We start from the raw sequence: 19,988 nt of genomic DNA, 5'->3' as shown, positions 1-19,988 counted from the left end.
TTTGTTGCTACTTTTTCTTAAAACCAAAACTTAGCCTTCTACCTAGTGAAAGCCCCCCTTTAAAAAGCTACTACTTTCCCAATTTTGTAGATTCAAGCAAGCAGAATCTAAGCTTCAACAGTTCAACACTGTCCAATTTCTCCCCGTTAACTGGGTAAGTAATCTCGATTACATATGCCAATCAATTTCTGAAAGATTTCATGTCTTTTTGACCTTTTTGGTCTTTTTTTTTTTTTTTTTTTTTTTTCTGGGGGTCTCTTTTAGGTAGTGTCTAAAAGAGGAACCAATCAAGAGGTAGTGTGTTGATTAAGCTACAAGGAGCTAGATGGTCCATCGCAGAAGAAACTGAGAAGACCTACCGACTAAGAAAGGATGGTGAAGAGAGAAGAGTGTCAATCTCCTATAGAAACCATCCTCAACCCTAATTTGATCGAACCCAAAGAGGAGGACACTATTCCCACCCATGTTCCCTATATTGACACCCCACAAGAAGCTGTGATAATCGGCGACGATCCTCGCTGGCGACGAAATCACTGTGCTTGTGAAGCAAACCAAGTTGGGGATGGAGAAATTAGGGTTTCTAGGGCACCCAAAAGGCTCAAAACTTTGGATGAAATTAGGGTTTGTAAATCCAAACCCTCCAGCAGTAATAATGCTAGTGCTGAAGTTGGTTCTTTTGTTTGCGAAATCTGCGTCGAGCCCAAGTCTGTTCTTGATTCATTTGGGATCAAAAACTGTAGCCATGCTTACTGTTCCGACTGTGTGGTCAGTTACGTGTCCTCCAAGCTTCAGGACAATGTCACCACCATTGGGTGCCCTGTTCCTGACTGCAGGGGATCCCTGGAGCCAGAGCACTGTCTTTCGATTCTCCCACCGGAGTTGTTTCTCCTGTGGGGGAAGGCCTTGTGTGAGGCTGTGTTTGCGGATTCAGATGACTATTGCAGGATCTTCTACTGCCCATTTAAGGATTGCTCGGCAATGTTGATTGAGGATGGGATTGAAGAGGTTGATCTTGTGAGGGAATCGGAGTGCCCACACTGCTGGAGGTTGTTCTGTGCTCGGTGTAGGGTTCCGTGGCACGCGGATATCGATTGTGAGGAGTTTCAGGAGCTGAATAAGGATGAGAGGAGGAAAGAAGACTTCATGTTGATACAGCTTGCCAAGGATAAAAAGTGGAGAAGATGCCCCAAGTGTAGGTTCTATGTCGAACGATCGGAGGGTTGCAAGTTCATGAAGTGTAGGTCAGTGTTATCTAACACTACCCTTATCATTGTTAGCTGATCATCATCCATGTTCTTGAAGGCATTATCCAATTCATTCATGTGTATTGTTTTTGCTGTTGTATTTCATCGTAAAGATTGCTCTGTTGTTAATAACATTGTTCATTTTTCAGAATTGGTTCTACTTTTCCAATTCTCATTGATAGTGAATTAGTATTTGATTGGGAAACACTTTAAGACCATGACACCAAAACTATGTGAGAGGTTAAATCCATTTTTCATTTTAGAGTCAATTTGTAATTGACACGTTAAGTATATTAGTTCACAACTGTGGTCTTAAACTCTTTCACATTCTTGCAACTTAACTAGTTTCGAGTATTTTGATCGCTTTCTTTAAAAATTGTACAGAGATGAGGAAATCTGCGTTAGTGCAGAGGAAACAGAGCAGTTTACTTTATCATGTCCCTGTTACTGCATAGGAAAGGCTTTCTATTTTTGTTTTAGACTTTTAGGGCCCCTTAGATATGCTCACACTCTATTGTTCTTGACTCAACAGTAGTCGTGTTTGAACTGGTTTTGTTAGATGAATCCTTATTCGGGGTGCAAATTTTCCGGGCGATTGTCTTGAGTTACATTGGTTTGATCTGTGCTTAACTTCTATGTATTTGAGTAAATTCCTGTTTATTTTTGGGTTGATTAATTGCAGGTGCAGAACAGCATTCTGCTACAGATGTGGGAGAATTTTAAGCAAGAATCATGGCCACTTTTGTCCCAGCTGTGAGGCTTGACATTTGAAATATGTTATGTCGCTTAAAAGCTTACTTTAGGAAATTTTATAAGCTTTAAGATTTTATAATTTGCTTTCCTTTTATGATTAACATATGAGAAAGTATAGAAAACTTTTCATACTTCTCATTTTAACATAATAACATATCATCAGATCAAGTTCAACACTTCCACCTCTGTACCTTCATTTTTCGGTTTTATGATGCATGATGTTCCATATGATGGGCTCTCACGGTGATGATATGCATGTGAATTAGGGGACCATAAATTTTTGGTTTATGAAGAGGTAACTAAGAGAACATCCTTGTATAACTTTGCCTGATCTCTATCTTCGTTTCTATCTTCTTATTTTGGCAACAACTACTCAATACAACAATTTATCTTGTGACTGATGACACTTAAAGCTGGAAGTGTCTCATCAACTCATGAGAGAAGACTAAAGTATCAAAACTTTCAAGATTTAAATTCTTTAACAAATTTCTCGGATTGATCCGGGCTTTGTGTTGGTTTAGAACATCATTTATCCAAAAACAAAATAGATTTAATTTCTAGAGTAACGTACAGTACTAAAAACAGCAGAAAGCAGTACAGACTACAGAGTAATTAGTATCATAGGCTGTTGTTGTTCAAGGTTTTATTTAACACTACAATGTACGTACCAGATGGTTCATCATGTTTATCTCCATCCTCTCCTTCTTCGTCTTCAGCTTCATAGTCATCATCTTCATCACATTGATCAAGCAAGTAGTACTGTTATTGCTAGCTAGATGGCTTCTTTTCAGAAAACTCATGGGTTTCTTCCTCATTACCATCTGTTGTTGGCTTTTTGATGGGTACACAACCCTCCAACTGTTGTAAATCGCCTTGGAGCACTTAATCCCAGGAAGCTCAAGAGATCTTGTGAGATTTATTGGCTTTTTTATGGCTCGACAACAAGCCTTGTTTAAGTGCTGCAAAATCGCTTTAGAGTACTTCTCTTCGGAACGAGTAGTAGTGCTGTTGCTAAAGGGCTTGTTTTCAGGGAACTCATGAGTTTCTTCATCCCCACCAATTGTAATTGGTTTTTTTATGGCTACACAACCCTCTAAGTGTCCTAGAATCACCTTGGAGCACTTAATCCCAGGAAACTCATGAGATCTTGCAAGGGTTATTTGCCTTCTGATGGCTAGACAAGCCTTATTTAAGTGCTGCAAAATCGATTCAGAGTACTTGTTTCTAGGGAGCGTATGAGTTTCTTCATTATCATCAGCTCTTGAGAGATCCTTTGGCTTTCTGATGGGTCGACAAGCCTTGAAGTACTGTTGCAAAGCCCCTTTGATTTTCTTATTCGATGAAGATGAAAAGCTACAGGGTGGTAAGAACTGTGAAGTACACTTCATTGTGAACATCTTCATGACTGGGAAGATAATAATATTAGCAGATTGGTAGGGGATTCAAGAAAGGAATGATTTATAAGAAAATAAGATGGTAGGACAAGATAAAAGAGAATGTAGATCGAATCGAGAGCAGGACAGATTTCAAGTATGTCAACTTATGGCTAAGTTATTTATAGTGGTATATTTAGTACTCCTCCTGAGAATAGGAAATAAGATACGAAGGAAAAATACTCATCCTGTTATGAGATGGGAAATAAGTTATGAAGGAAAAGCCCTCCTCTTGTGAATAGGAAGTAACTAATGAAGGAAAGTCCTCCTGATAATAGAAAACCAAAAAGAAGCAACTTACTAATTAAACAATGGATCCTTAAACAATATATTAACGCAGACTGTTCCTGCCTTCCTGCAGGAGAATTTCTATTTTTTTTTTTTTTTATCTGAACTCCTCCTGAGATTAGGAAATAGACAAGTCATTTATACTTTATAGTACGAGGAGAATTAACCTATTTTCTATTCTCAAGAGGAATAAGTATTTTTTCCTTGACGAGTTGTATTTTCTATTCTCAGTAGGAGTAGTTTGTATATAGATATGGAATAACTAAGTTGCTATCATCTTAATTTTCCTATAAGATGTCAACGTACTATAGTGAAGAAACTCATAAGCTTCCTTTAAACAATTACTCCAAAGCCATGTTGCTGCAGTACTTGTCTAGCAACAGCACTACTACTGGTTCCGAAGACAAGTACTCTGAAGCGATTTTGCATGAAACAACAGCCATTGTCTGCAATAGAGAACTACTTGTGGACTGGGAAGCAGATGGTGGTATTGCTGATATTGATAACAGCTTCATGGATCAGCAGCTTTGTACAACCTTTGCTTGTGACATTTACAACCACTTGCGAGCATCCGAGGTCAAGAAAAGGCCTTCCACTGATTATATGGACAAAATTCAGAAAGACATTAATCCAAGCATGCGTGCATTACTAGTCGATTGGCTTGTGGAGGTAGCCGAAGGCTACAGCTTTGTACCTGAGACATTGTATTTGGCTGTGAACTACATAGATCGATATCTTTCGGGGATTCCTATCAATAGAGAACGGTTAAAGTTACTTGGTGTTGCCTGCTTGATGCTTGCATCAAAATATGAATTTATGTGTACACCCTCGGTTGAAAAGTTCTGTGACCTTACTAATAACATTTATTTGGTGGAAGAGGTCTTGGAAATGGAATCTTCTGTGTTGAGTTACTTGAAGTACGAAATGACAACCGTAACAACTAAATGTTTCTTAAGCCGATTTGTTCGAGCTGCTCAAGGGGCCAATGAGCTTCCATCATTGCATTTGGAGTGCTTAGCGAACTACCTTGCAGAACTATCTCTTCTCGATTACAGCATGCTTTGTTATGCCTCATCACTTATAGCTGCTTCTGCAATTTTCCTGGCCAATTACATAATGCTACCTTCAAAGAGGCCATGGAATGCTACCTTGCAGCACTACACGCTTTACCAGCCTTCGGATTTGCGCAACTGCGTCAAGGATCTCCATCGCCTATGTTGCAATAACTCTTTACCTGCTATCAGGGAGAAATATAGTCAACATGAGTACAAGTGTGTTGCCGAGAAGCAGTGCCCAGCTACAATCCCTGAAGAGTACGTACCAAGCATAGCAAGCGCACTGTACTCAGTGGCGGAACTTGGAGCCCAATCTTGGAGGGGCCAAAAATTAATAGTTTAGTAAATTGGGGCAATGGGGGGGCCATATATATACAAAATTGTTGACTTTATTGGTGTTATACACGGCTGGTTAAGGAAATTTGAAAACATTGGGGGGGCCATGGCCCTCACCCGCCCCTATAAGGATCCGCCACTGACTGTACTCCTACTCCAATAGGGTTAATTTAGCTTGTAAATGGATTCAATATTTTCCTGTCACAGTAAAGTTCATGCTAATTTTCTTTCTTTGGATTATCTTTGATGTAATGTACGTAACACCCCAATATCTGCATTTTGTAATGTTACCTTTTCTTTTGGATGATGAATGATGTTACTGATGTTTAAGTCGATGAACACAAATTTGGATATAGGAGCAATCTATTAGACAACCTTGCACTCTACAAGCTTCCGTCTTCGATCTCTCAATGATTGGCATACATTTGCACTCCTTCTAATTTCTATAATTTAAGAAGCAAATGAATAAAAAAAAATTACTATATAACTACTTGCAGACGATTATGAAAATAAAACTCATCATAACATCTCACCATGTAAGATAAAAACTAAAAATAAAAATTACTAGCTGACAGAGCAACGAAAGGTTCACGGACGTACTTGGGGCGTCTGACAGTGTCATTAGCGTAGTTTGACTAAACAAGTAAAGCAACAATATTGGCCTCGTGATTAAACTAACTGGCCACGCAACTCATTACAGCCTTGTCTTGATGTTACAAATAATTAAGCGAAATTTTGAATAACAACCTCTTCCTCTTCTGAGTCTTCAAATTGAATTATAACCTTATTTTCTGAAATAGTTGAAAACTGACCATATAAAGCGATAAAATATCATAATTACTCTCAATGAAAAATTAACACCTTCCAACTCTTATTCTTCTTCTTCTTCCCCAATACACGTTGGATTGTGTCTTTTTTTTCTTTTCCTTTCATCACTTCTGATCTCTCCCATACATATTTCTTATCAACTCTGAAACCTCATTAAATTAAGAACAATAAAAACTAGAAACACGAAACAATGTTCATTGCACCAATTCTACAATTACAACTAATCAAATACGCACCAGTAATCACGAAATATAAGAAACAACCCTAAATCTCAAATCCTTTGATGAATCAACAAAATCATAAATTCTAGAAAAAAATTACTTCAATTTCTGGCAGCGGCATCACAATCCATGATTCTACTGAGTGTTAATAAATAAAGAAAATTATTCATCCTAATTAAAGAAAACAAAAACATCTTTAGAGGCTTTTCAGGTTAGTGCTGCATTCAGTATGCCTCTATGCAACACATGAGGTTTCTGGTTGTTTCGAATAATAGATCTTCCTATTTTAGAGCCAGCAGCTACTTGGTCATGAGAAATCTAGACCTCTTGCCACTGTGGGTTAGAAAGAGCTGGTTTCATGTTAGGTTTGGTAACAAATGAAGTATTTTGTGTCACAAAGGATAATTGGTTTGCATATTCTTCAAGGTTCTCATGGAGCTGTTAGATATTTGGAAGTTGTATATATCTGGTAGAAAAACTCACCCAAACCTTAATGCCATGTAGCCAGAAATTTTGTCAATAGGAATAAGATATAAAATTACATCTGTTCAATGATGTGTTCCAAATTCCTTGCAGAAGATTCTCCTTCACTGATACTCCGTTGAACCATTTCTTTGAGCTTTAATGCATTGGCTGTTATACCATCATCAGCAACCTAACTATCCAATTTCCTTCCGATCGATTTCATGCCTTGTAACAATTTCATATTCATCCGGGTTTAAGGACAGACCAATGTATTTTTGTTGAAAGAATTAAAGAAGGCTAAAACTCTAGAGAATGCGCTGCACGCGCTCTAGGGTTTTGAAAAAAGTTTCTCTCTCCGTCCGGAGGCGCGTCCTCGAGACGTTGTCGTCTAACGGGCATTGGGCTCTGTTGCTTGTAGGGGTTCGATCTGGATCGCAGTGATTGGAGGGAGGTGGGTGAGGAGATCGTGGTTGTCGTCCGGTGGAGGTTCGACTTTAGTTGGCTGGTTTGGTCTCTGTTTGAGCGGTGGCTGGGTTAATTGGTGCTGTCGTCGGCAAATCTCGGCTCTTCTAATCGCCGGTCTAGGTCGCGGGTTGGGGTCCAACGAGAGGGGAGTTGGAGGGTGCATAAGGGATTGTTTCTGAGCCCATTTCTTGGGCCTTGCCTAGGCTGTTTGTTTATTTAAGTTTGTTATTTATTTATGCTGTTTAGTTTTATTGCGCTTTATGCAAGTAATAAGTCCCTACATTAGTTGTGTAGGGTTAGTCGGGCTTATTGCCTGTGTGTGCACTCAAAGTGCCTTGTCTGCTCTAGGTAGGCGGCGAGTTCCTTGCTTCGTCAAATGGTCGCTCCTGCCTAGTGACAGGGTGAAGCTAAGTGTCGTCGAATCTATCCTCCGGCGGCAACATAGTAGGAAAGATGTACTTATGGTAATTATGCTATGTTGTAATCGGGTTACATATCGAGTTATCTTTCCGTTATGTCACCACAATGTTCAAGCAAATAGAGTAGCTAGTAGAGCACTCTTTGCTAGTTGGTGCTTGTTAGAATACATGTCTTTTGTAGAGATTCTTGATATTAATTAGTTCGGGAAATACTCTAGATGCTTATTGTAATCAGGGGTTTAGGCTCAATGTCCCCCCCTTGTATTCGACAGTTTTATTAATCAAGGTTTGAGGGCAGCCGCACCAGCCCTTTATTCAATAAAAAAAAAAAAAAAGGACAGACTAATGTATGTTCTCTTTTTTTTTAAAAGATGTATGTTCTCTTTTTCAACACAGAAAATAAAAAAAAAAATTGTGTTTTGGATAGTTATGTCTTTTCACACTCAGCTCTAAAAAGGTTAGATTTCAAAATTTTTAAAAATAGGTCAATAATCAATTTCATGCTTGAAAATAGGTTATTTTTCTAAATTTCTCAATAATTAATCGTTCACATTTGACACTTCAGTAAATGTCAGTGTTTTGGCATTCTTGCAACTTAGCTAGCCTTTAAGGTTTGATCACTTCCTTTAAAAATTGTGCAGAGATGAGAAAACATAACAGTCTACTTTAGCATGTATCCCAATTACTGCATAGGAAAGGCTTTCTTTTTTGTTTTAGATATGCTCACACTCTATTGTTCTTGACTTAACGCTGGTCGTGTTTGAACTGGTATTGTTACATGAATCCTTGTTCAGGGTGCAAATTTGCAGGGCAATTTTCTTGAGCTACATTGGTTTGAACTGTGCTTAACTTCCATATATGTGAATGAAATTCCTGTTTATTTTGGGTTGATTGCAGGTGCGAAACAACATTCTGCTACAGATGTGGGAGAATTTTAAGCAAGAATCATGGCCACTTTTGTCCCAGTTGTAAGGCTAGACATTTGAAATATGTTATGTTGTTTAAAAGTTTATTTTAGGAGATTCTATAATTTGCTCTCCTTTTTGGAAGATTAACATATGAGAGAAGATTTTAACTTTTCATGTATACTTCTCATTCTAACATGATAGCATATCTTCAGATCAAGTTCAACACTTCCACTTCCACCCTTGTACCTACCTTCAATTTTCGGTTTATGAAGCATGATGTTCCATTATTTTTCATACCTCAATGTTCAACCGAACTTCTTATTCTGTTGTCCAAAATGCTAAACTCATCAAATTTGGTAACTATATTTGTTTAACAAGCGACGTGTTTGCAGACATTTCTTATTCTAAATAAACTAGAAATTCTCACATACCCAACCACTTTTAGAGTTGGAAAGTGATATGATCTGGTAGGGTTTAATTTTTGCCTTGTGTTTATGTTGGGACGACTCGAAGTGGTGGGCATGCCACATGCTACCATGCTCGGTTGTTATATGGGTTCATTTCATTCCTTAACCCAGTTGAACCATTCAGCTTTGCACTCCAAGTCTTCTCGCTTCTAGTCTCGGATTCTTTGATCACATTCTCTCCTTTATGTACGTGTAATGTCCATTAAAATTGCTAGTTGCTTAAATTGAAATCACAAGCCATATTCAAAAAAATTGAAATCACAAGGACCTAACAATCTGGCCAAGAACTCAAATATATATGTGAATTAGGAGACCATAAAATTTTGATTTATCAAGAGGTAACTAGGGGATTATCCTAGTATAACTTCACCTATTTTCTATCTCCTTTTCTATCTTCATATATTTGGGCACCAACAATCCAATACAACAATTTATCGCATGACTGATGATACTTAAGTTGGAAGTGTCTCAACAGTCATTAATGAGCTCATCAAAAAATTTCATACTTGTCTCGAGACAAGTATGAAACTTTTAAAATAAATTCATCAAAAAATCGCTGGATTGATCCGGGTCATCCTCTCCTTCTTCATCTTCAGCTTCATAGTCATCATCTTCATCAGAGTGATCATCTTCAGAAAACTCATGAGTTTCTTCATCATTACCATTTGTTGTTGGCTTTTTTACACAACCATGTAGGTGTTGTAAAATCGCCTTGGAGCACTTAATCCCAGGTAGCTCATAAGATCTTGCAAAATTTATTGGCTTTTTGATGGCTAGACGATAAGCCTTGTTTAAGTGCTGCAAATTCGCTTTAGAGTACTTCTCTTTAGAATGAGTAGCAGTGCTGTTGCTAGAGGGCTTGTTTTCAGGAAACTCGTGAGTTTCTGTGTCATCACCAATTGTTGTGATGACTACACAACCCTCTAAGTTTTCATCATTTATGTCATCGACCCACCTATCAATGACCCCGCTTGGGAGGATCTGACAACAGTGCTCAGGGTCTAATACTGCCCTGCAGTCCGGTTCTGGGCACATAATCCACTTGACATTGTCCTGGTCCTGGAGCTTTAACAGTACCAAATCCACAATGCATTGTCGACAATAAAGATGGTTGCAACCCTTGATGGCAAATGAGTCTTCCAGAGGAATTGACTCAACACATATATCACATCTAAAAGTACTAATACTAGTCTTCCGTGAGTTTTCGCCAATACTAGAGCTTTCAGGATCAGAAGAATTTTCATTCTTATTGCTCGACAGTAGCGGGGTCATGAGATATTTAGTATCATCATAATATTCGGGGTCGAAATTCTAATCCGAAGCTAGACTCTGTTCCACGTATACTTTTCTACTCGTAGGGATGATCTACCACTTCTCTGCCAATTTACTTCATACCCTTCAGTGTTCCTAAAGTTTTCACGCTCTTAAGAATACCCTCCTTGAAGCCAAAGATTAGAACAACATTATTCCAGCAAAACTCGAAAAGGAATCAAGAGAGAGGAGGCCTGTGATCAAGCCTAAAAGTGACCTTTATATAAACACTTGTTGAGTTGATTCCTACTAAGACATGGAAAAATAACTAAGTGATCAGTACTCCCTTTCTAAATTGGAATAGAGGTCTTGCTTTCAAAACCTTTAACAAATCTGTTAAAAAGAGAAGAGATTGTCCTAGAACAATTAGGTGAAAACAGAAGAGGTTCTCCTAGAACAATTAGGAACAATACCAAATCCCTTTTTCATCTAATTTATTATCAGTTATATGTACCAGCCAACGATAATAACTAATAAACCATCTCATGGGCGTGACCTAAATTTGGTAAAACCACATCAAACATGATTCAACTAAAACTAGTAGCAGGCAATAAGATGATATCAGAAAGATGTGGGTGATTGTAAATCAAATCATAGTAGTTGATAGATCGAACTAACATTAAGATAGAGAAGCGATAAATTTGACAACAAAGGCAATGACATACCTTCAATAGATTAGATGAATTGAAGTTGTCCTAGAACAATTAGGAAGAGTACATAATATCAATGATAGAATTTCCCTAGGTTGTTGGTAAATTGCTTTCTACTATCATTATTATGTAGTTAAGTTTTTGGATGAGGGTAACAATTACCGCCGGGGGAAAGAAGTGTACTTGATGAGTTTTAATTAGGTGAAGTATGTTTTCGACTTGCAAAATGACTTTTGTGGATGAGTATATATATTCAAATAAACATGTATTTTTCATATTATATTTTCATAATTTGCAGTAACCCAACAAACTTCGAATTCATATACATGTGTTATGCAAATCTATTGATCGAATGTATGTGCAAATTTTTTTCTATTCTTGATTGAAGAAAAAGAATTATCTTGTAAATCTAAGCATAAGTGTAATGGAAACAAACGGAAAAAAAAAAAACCAATTTTTTTTTTTTCTTTTTTTAGAAGAAAGTCAACATAATTTAGAACCATTAGATTTTGGAATGATCTTAAAAATTACATTGCATGATTTGGCAAATAGGTTACGTGTGTAGGTGACATAGCATGACACTTAGCATTGAGGCCACAAGTCTTAGGCCTCATTTGAGGCCAACAATTTTGAGCATATACGTACTAATTAGGGCTAATTATTGGTTACTACCCTGTGGTTTGCGTCTAAAATCAATTCAGTCCCTGAACTTCTAATTTCATCAAAAACACCCTTTCACTATTATTTTGTCATCCAATAGGTCATTCCGTGGAATGGAGCCGTTAAATCGCTGACGTGGAGTGCCAACTCAGCTCTGGTGGGGCTCACTTGACAAAGAAATTTCCTAAATTAACCCCAGCTTTCTTCTAACCCAGATTAGAGCCACAATCCCTAAATTACCCTCCTTGAAATTCTGGCTCCTCTTCTGACCCAGATTTTTAGTGAGTGTTTACACTATGCAGTTTCTTCGTTAGGTATCATGACGATGGAGGAAGAAGAGGAGGAGAAACTTCCTCAATCTAATTTAGAGAAGGGAACACGTCCCTGTACTCTCTATAAAAGGGAGGAATCCTCCATTTAACTCTGCTTCAATACCGAGTTCTTCACCTGTTCTTGATTTTCAGCGTAGAATCTGGTACCCCTCTGAACTCTTCATCCCTTCTTGACGGAAACTTTTATCAATTGGAAACTGACAGAGGCTTTCCAATTTTTGCTGCTGCATAATCAAACTTTTCTTGCGACAACTCGTCGATCAATTGGCGTGTAGAGAGCTTGCCACTCATCCTCTGGTACGACCCACCTCTATGAATACACCAAAATAATCAATTAAACTTGTTTTTCATCTCCTTGTTGATCATGTATAGCACTGCCTCCAGAAAATTTGAAATCAATTATAATTGCCACCATTCTTTTGTCTTCTTTCTTATCACACACAACACTGATTCTGGAAAACAAAGCAATTGATCATCAATTAGACTCTGCCTCCATTTCTTTTGTCTTCGATCAGCACCGTTTCTAGAAATAAGACATGTTCAAGTTTGAATGCTTGGTCAAATTAAACAATGAAGCTTGGCCTCCATTATTTTCTTGCTTATCACCGACAGCACCACTTCTACAAACAAAGCAATTGTTTATTAATCAATTAAACTTATACACCACCGCTTCCATTAATGAATTAAGCTTGTCTCACTTTGTCTTCTTGTTGATCAGACCACCGCTTCAAGCCTTCAAGTAACAAAGAGAATACGAGATATCGAAAGAAAGCAAAGTGGTGCGAGAGCAACAGGATAAAGCAATGCAGCAACTCTTGATGAAGCGTCGTGGCCGTCCCCACCAACGACAACGCCGTCAGGACTTGTTTCCGGCATCTCGGTGAGCCCAGGACTCTGTTCAGAGAACGGGAGATTGAAGGCGAGACCGGATGAGGACGATTTTGGCCAAACTCAATTCGGCGCAGCTGGAGACGTGATGCTAGGATTCATATTGCCTACTACTCAATGCCCAGAGCAACCTTGCGGCCTCAACGTGCGAGGAGGGAGGAGGATGACCCCGATCAGAGTCAGGGTTAATTTGGAAATTTTACCAACCAAGTGGGCCCCACCGGAGCTGTGTGGCATGCCATATCAGGGGTTTAACGGTTCTATTTCACGGAATGACCTATTAGATGATAAATTATAGTCCAGGGGTGTTTTTGATGAAATTGGAAGTCCATGGACTGAATTGATTTTGGACCAAAATCGTAGGGTAGTAACTAGTATTTAGCCCTACTAATTATCTTTGTTTGTTTTTTTTTTATTTTATCAAAATTGTCTTTTTCTTTTTTATTACTTAAGAACTGACAAAAAAGTATTAAAATGTAAAAGGGAGGTGATAAAAGCAGTCGATGAACAAGTATGTACTCTGCTTCACTTTGTTGTATCCTTAGGTCAACACTTCGATTGTGAAATAGCTATTCAAACATGACAGAATTGTTGCCTATGTTACGGAGAAAGAAAAGAAAATGACAGCTATTCACTTTGCAGCCTACAATAGCCATGGAGAGGTAATGAAAGAGCTTATTAAGCAACGTCTAAATTGTTGTGAATTGGTCAACCACAAACGTCAAAATATCCTAAACAGTGCTATTGAGAACGAAAAATTTAACGCAAATATTTTAGGAAATCTAAGGCTTGGCAATATCCTCTTGAATGGCAAGGATGATAATGGAGACACACCCTTCCACCATCTTGTTTATAGAAAAGTCCGAGGGATGCTCGAGTTGGTAAGCAATGCTCGAGTTGACAAGATGACATTTAACAAAGAAAATCAAAATGCTTTTGATATCCTTCTAGGCAATGATACTAAATTTTACTCAACAACAATACATGTTTGTCCTTTTCATTTTCTTAACTGTATGTGATATTGTTGATTGAGATATTAATTTTATAGTGCCAAGAGTGTGAGTTCAAGATCATTCAAACAAGTTAAGGATAAAAGAAGAGAAATTGAAAAAATAGTTTGTACTAAAAAAAAACAAAAAAAAAACTAAGAAATACATTATCTTCCTCATCTCTTGTTTTAAAAAAATTTTGAGGATGAAACCAGTAACTTCATATACATGTACATGTGCTGCAAGAACGAGCATTTAAAGACAAATTGAAACGTAATAGTGTTGCACCTGACTACCGAATTGTAAGCAAAAAAAAAAAATGTTGCCAAGATAGTTAAGAAGAATGAAGGTAATGAAATATACATGAAAATGAAGGCTACTCATATGGTAGTGGCCACATAATAGCAAGTTAGCAATTGTAAGTTTTGCAGCAGGGTTTACCATGTCTTATGGTTACCAAAATGATAAATGATCAAAACAAGCTTATACAGTTCTAACCAAAAATGCAGCTTTCCAAGCATTTCATAATAACAAATACCATAGCCATGACTTTGTCAAGTTGTGTTGTCTTGTTGGACTTTTATTCATCCATGTTTGTAAAGCATATGGTCTTCACTTCAACCTTTCCCGTAGTACAGTCGTTCACCATTTTGGCTTTAGTTGTAATGGTGATTGCATTTATTACTGGCACATATGCAGTTACGGGTCATTCTTTAAGACTTGGCATCACAGCTTGTGTTCTTGGCATTTGAGGTTAACAATCATTTTCCATATTTGAGCATATACGTACTAATTATCTATATTTGTTGTTTTTTTATCAAAATTGTCTTTCTTTTTGTTACTTAAGAAATGACAACAAAGTTATTAGAATGTAAAAGAGAGCTGACAAAAGCAGTGGATGAACAAGGATGTACTCCGCTTCACCTTGCTGCATCCTTGGGTCAACACTTCGATTGTAAAACAGCTACTCAAACATAATAAAATTGTTGCCTATGTTACGGAAAAATAAAAGAAAAGGACAGGTCTTCACTTTGCAGCCTACAGTGGCCATGGAGAGGTAATGAAAGAGTTTATTAAGCAATGTCTAGATTGTTGTGAATTGACCAATCACAAATGTCAAAACATCCTACACAGTGCTATTGAGAACGAAAAATTCAATGCAAATATTTTAGGAAATCCAACGCCTAGCAATTTCCTCTTGAATGGCAAGGATGATAATGGAGACACACCCTTCCATCATCTTGTTTATAGAAAAGTCCGAAGGATGCTCGAGTTGACAAGATGACATTTAACAAAAAAAAAATCAAAATGCTTTTGGCATCCTTCTAGGCGATGATAATAAATTTTACTCAACAACAATATATGTTTGTCATATTCATTTGCTTAATTGTATGTGATAATGTTGATTGAGATATTAATTTTATAGTGCCAAGAGTGTGAGTTCAAGATCATTCAAACGAGTTAAGGATAAAAGAAGAAAAATTGAAAAAATAGTTTGTCATAAATTTTTTTTTAAAAAAAAAACTAAGGAATTCATTATCTTCCTCATCTCTTGGTCTTAAAATTTTTTTGAGGATAAAACTAGTAACTTCATATACATGTACATGTGCTGCAAAGACGGGTATTTAAAACAAATTGAAACGTAATAGTGTTGCACCTGGCTGCCAAATTGTAAGCAAAAAAAAATGTTGTCAAGATAGTTAAGAAGAATGAAGATAATGAAATATACATGAAAGTGAAAGCTACTAATATGGTAGTGGCTACAATAATAACAAGTTAGCAATTATAAGTTTTGCAGCAGGGTTTACCATGCCGTTACCAAAATGATAAATGATCATAACAAGCTTGTACAATTCTAACCAAAAGTGCAGTTTTCCAAGCATTTGTAATAAAAAAATACCATAACCATGACTTTGTCGAGTTATGTTGTCTTGTTAGACTTTTATTCATCCATGTTTGCAAAGCAGATGATGTTGTCTTCAACCTTTCTCGTAGTACAATCGTTCACAATTTTGGCTTTAGTTGCAATGGTGATTGCATTTATTACTAGCACATATGCAGTATTTGGTCATTCTTCAAGACTTGGCATAACGGCTTGTGTTCTTGGCATGCGCATCGTTCTCTTCTTCATCTTAACTGAGATCATGATTTATGATGAAAGAAAAATAAAACATGCAAAGTTTTTGTGTCTTTCTTTATTTTGTTCGTTCTTATTACGTGGTTGATGTTGAAGATGTTAAATAGAATGGACACATTACATTGGCGACTTGTCGGGAGCAGGAACTCACCTGCACCAAAAGGAGAAGGAAGGTGGTCCAAAAATATCCTTGCTAGGACATATTCTCAATCACGCTCAAACAAAGAAATGATTGTATACAATAGATGTTAAGGCACAAGAAAATATCCAAAAGTACTGCAATGTTTGAAATGTTTTTTTTTTTTTTTTTTTTTGTATTTGAAATGTCTAGGGTCGATAATGTGGGAGAAATTTTAATAAATGACCACTTTTAAATGTCTAAGTTGAAAAATGACCATAGTTTTTTTTTTTTTTTTAGAAAAATGACCATTATTCTCAGTCTCATCACGATCACGTTTTTCTTCTATTATATTTGTTTTTCGTTCTTTTTTCTTTCCTCCCCTCTCATAGATAGAGAATTTGTTCTTATCGTCTCTCCACTTCAATGCTCTTCTCAAACCGTAGTTTCAGACAAACTCATCTAAAGGTTTGAGAAGTGTATTGATTGAAGTCATGGATGGTGAGAGTTGAGAGACGATCAGAAGAAATCTTTTATCAATGAGAGTGGGGTAAAGAAACAAAAATATAATAGAACAAGAACATGATGATGGGACTGAGAATGTGGAAATTCTTCTATGCACCAACAGTGCAAATGACCAACACTTTTCCGAGAAGTTGCATTTATTAAGGATAATTAAGACATTTTATCTCTCTAAATGATCATTTTTTAACTGTTTTACAAAATATGGTCATTTTCAACTTTAAGTTTTAATAGTGGTCATTTATCAAGATTTATCTTTTTTCATGAGACAGATTTGAGGCAAGACAAAGATAACTTTGTTCACTGTCTATCCCAATTTAAGGAATCCCTAGCCTTTTCTCTGTTATTCACTATTCTGATAGCAATATAAACCTGCTACGACAACAACCTTGTTGCTAGATATAGTTGTTGCGGGTATTTGTGCTGAAATTTTCATCGTGAGGGATCGATTCCATTACCAGACCCACCTCCTCTTGATAGGCTCCATTAATCTTCAGACATATATACACGTCAGCACCGTGTCATTATTCTGAATGTGCTCAAATTTTAAGTACTTCTTCAAAAGTATTGTTCTACCACATGCAGTCGCATTTGCAGACCAAGTTGATCGAGATTTAGGAGGTGAACATGTCACGCCCCGAATTTTGAATAATAAATTCAAATCCGAAACCTGAATAATTACAATTACAAAAAACCAAATCTCGAAACTTCGAGTTCATTATTACAATTCACTCTCACAATATATTATAAAGCTCAAATGAGCATAACACACCTCACAACTTACAATTGTTGTAAAACTCTAACAATTGCTCTAACCGCACGATCACCGTCCTGGTTCTCCTGTCCTGTAGGATTACCCGCTACACAATTTGAATAGTGTACCGGGAGTTGCAACAACACAAAACCCGGTAAGCTTTTTACAGCCAGTATGAGTAAACAAGAAAGAACTGTTGATTTATTAGATTTCAAGACTACCACAAACCCACGTTACTTTCTCACTCTCATATATATATATAGACACTTATGAGTTACTCTCAATTTAGCTCATAAGATCACTCACTCTCATATATATATGTAGACACTTATGAGTTACTCTCAATTTAGCTCATAAGATCCCTCACTCTCATATATATATATAGACACTTATGAGTTACTCTCAAATTCGCTCATAAGATTTCCCAACATTTGGTAGACAGACTCATATATATATATAGACCCTTATGAGTTACTCTCAATTTCCCTCATAAGGTTACCATATATATATTGACACTTATGAGTTACTCTCAATTTCACTCATAAGGTCACTCCACATTTGGCAGACAGACTAGAGCTCTAACTGAACGTAACCACTCGTCCGGCCACAGACGTGATTACGATTTAATACTATTAATAACCACCAGCCCGGTACGAGAGCGTGATTCACTAATAGATGCCATGGTCACCTCGTGACCTAGTGATCTCCACAGATCACAACAATTTATTGTTCCTCAACAATAAAACTCAACACCTCTCACAATATATTGTTTCTCAACAATAACTCAACACAACTCCAACAATACATATTATTTCACGTAATAATATATATACAGACATTCACACAGGAATGTCTAATACACCAACAATAGTTCATATGATTGCAAAATAAAGCAATTAAATATATTGGGTTCGTAATATGAACCACGTGAGGTTTACTCACCTCGATAATCCCGCTGCGTCTTCAATTCAGCTCAAAATACGATCCACAATCGTCCACCAACTCAAACCGTCAATCACCTAGTCCAATAATGATCTTGACTTAGCCAACAACTCAAATATGTAATTAAACGACGATCCAACGCTCAGATTCAAATTAAACGATGATCCAACGGTCGGATCTGAATTTAATGATGATCCAACGGTCGGATCCTCACGGATCGCCTTTAGGATCATCCTCCAAAATTATCACGAAGATCCAACGGTCAGATCTTCCTGAATCGCCTTTACTAACATCTCCACAAAATTATATGAAAATCCGACGGTCAGATTCTCACGAATCGCCTTCCGAATCACTATTTCTCAATTATACGAAGATCCAACGGTCGGATCTTCGCCCGTGACCTCACAAGGTCACCGGGACAGTCATACGATCAACATATCCAAAATTGAAGCAAAACCGATGGTCAGATCTTCACAGATCGTAAACCGAAGATAAACGTAAAAACGTTAAATAGTAACGTCAAAACGTAAATCCACTATTTATCAACTTTTTCTAACATGACCATGTTATATATCAAAACGCTCGTATGGATGCATAGATCATCGCCTAGATAATGAAAACTCGAAATATGGTCTGATGCGCCGCCACAAGCGGTGGTCAGTGGGTGGTCAACGCGGCGGTCAACGCCGGTCAACCACCTCAGATGGCAAAGTGACCAACTACAAACTGGTTCAAAATGAAAGGGTGATCGACTTCCATACCTGGAGCTAAGTCTGGTTTGGCCTAGATCGTCCTAGATCAAGCGTTGAAGTTGGATTAATCCGGAGCGTCTGATCAGATTCCAGATTAAATCAGGGACGTCGAAAAAGTCAAACCATGATCTAGCGTTCTATACAAAAAATCGTGATGAAAGGCTTACATGGGGATGATCAGCATGAGGAGGAGATCACGAAAATGGGGACGATCGGCCCATGCAACGCCGGAAAAATGGTTTTCCGGTCGGGTCGGGTTCACCTAGCTGGGGTGTCTTCGATCTCCATCTGGGGGCAGCGGCGGGGCAAGGCGGTGGCAGGGAGCGGCTGGGCGGCTCGAGGTGACCTCGGGGAGGGCCGGGTCGTGGCCGGAGGAAGAGCGACGGCGCCGCTGGCGTCGGGTCGGGTCGGCGGGTCGGCAAGGGTGGGGAGGGTTTTGCGAGAGAGAGAGAGAGGGGGGACTATTCCGCAAAAAAACAAATTTTTTGTCCTTAATGAAAAAAATCAGATATTTTTCCTATTTATAGAAAATTCCCAATTTTCAAATATTCATAACTTAATCATACGAACTCCGAATATTGCGTTCCACATGTCCACGAACTCGTATCGACGAGCTCTACAACTTTCATGAAGGAAGTTTTCCCAAATTTTGAACGTATAAAAAGTCAACTTTGTTGACCCCCTAAAAACGTTCGTTTTCGAAAATAAAATCGTTCGAACTAATTCCACAACTTTTCCAAGCTTCGTACTCGCTCCTACTATCGTGAAATCATTTCTAAAAAAACCACGGAATTTAATTTGGATTTTCCGGGGTATTACAGTCTACCCTCCTTAAAGAAATTTCGTCCCGAAATTTGAGCGTAAGTCAATTCCTCTTGATTAAGGTTGACCTAACCATCGAATCTCCATCTTTCCCAAAGCTGTAGTAATCTACAAAGCCTCAACCCTTGTATAAAAATACATTCCTATGGCCACTAAATCCTTTCATCACAAACGTAAACTCACACAACAACTGCTCAACAACACTCCACATCACATACACAAAATCGTC

At 37.7% G+C, this 19,988-nt stretch overlaps 2 protein-coding genes and 1 long non-coding RNA gene across 5 annotated transcripts; 2 read left to right on the top strand and 1 right to left on the bottom strand.

Annotated features, from left to right (window-relative positions):
• On the top strand, window positions 1-2,177 carry LOC133714572 (E3 ubiquitin-protein ligase RSL1-like). 3 transcript variants are annotated; one of them, XM_062140712.1, is made up of 3 exons: window positions 1-154; window positions 265-1,241; window positions 1,927-2,177. In XM_062140712.1, exons 2-3 carry the CDS (start codon window positions 373-375, stop codon window positions 2,006-2,008), a joined length of 951 nt encoding a protein of 316 aa, XP_061996696.1. In that variant the 5' UTR covers window positions 1-154; window positions 265-372; the 3' UTR covers window positions 2,009-2,177. The 3 variants fall into 3 exon arrangements, with proteins under 3 accessions (XP_061996696.1, XP_061996708.1, XP_061996702.1); XM_062140724.1 differs by having other exon boundaries at window positions 11-154; window positions 340-1,241; XM_062140718.1 differs by having other exon boundaries at window positions 12-154; window positions 269-1,241.
• A 1,835-nt stretch (window positions 2,178-4,012) lies between these two features.
• On the top strand, window positions 4,013-5,116 carry LOC133737396 (cyclin-A1-1-like). The gene has a single exon (XM_062164976.1). It carries the CDS (start codon window positions 4,013-4,015, stop codon window positions 5,114-5,116), a length of 1,104 nt encoding a protein of 367 aa, XP_062020960.1.
• Window positions 5,117-17,131: 12,015 nt separating this feature from the next.
• On the bottom strand, window positions 17,132-18,259 carry LOC133725148 (uncharacterized). Its single transcript, XR_009854283.1, has 2 exons — window positions 18,186-18,259; window positions 17,132-17,349 (listed from the first exon to the last, which is right to left on the bottom strand). It is a non-coding gene; the product is annotated as an uncharacterized LOC133725148 (long non-coding RNA).
• Between the last annotated feature and the right edge of the window lie 1,729 nt (window positions 18,260-19,988).

This window comes from Rosa rugosa, chromosome 1 (genome assembly GCF_958449725.1).
Source record: "Rosa rugosa chromosome 1, drRosRugo1.1, whole genome shotgun sequence".
Taxonomy (NCBI): Eukaryota; Viridiplantae; Streptophyta; class Magnoliopsida; order Rosales; family Rosaceae; genus Rosa; species Rosa rugosa.
The sequence above is the reverse complement of the archived record's forward strand: the minus strand, read 5'-3'. Positions and strand labels throughout refer to the sequence as shown.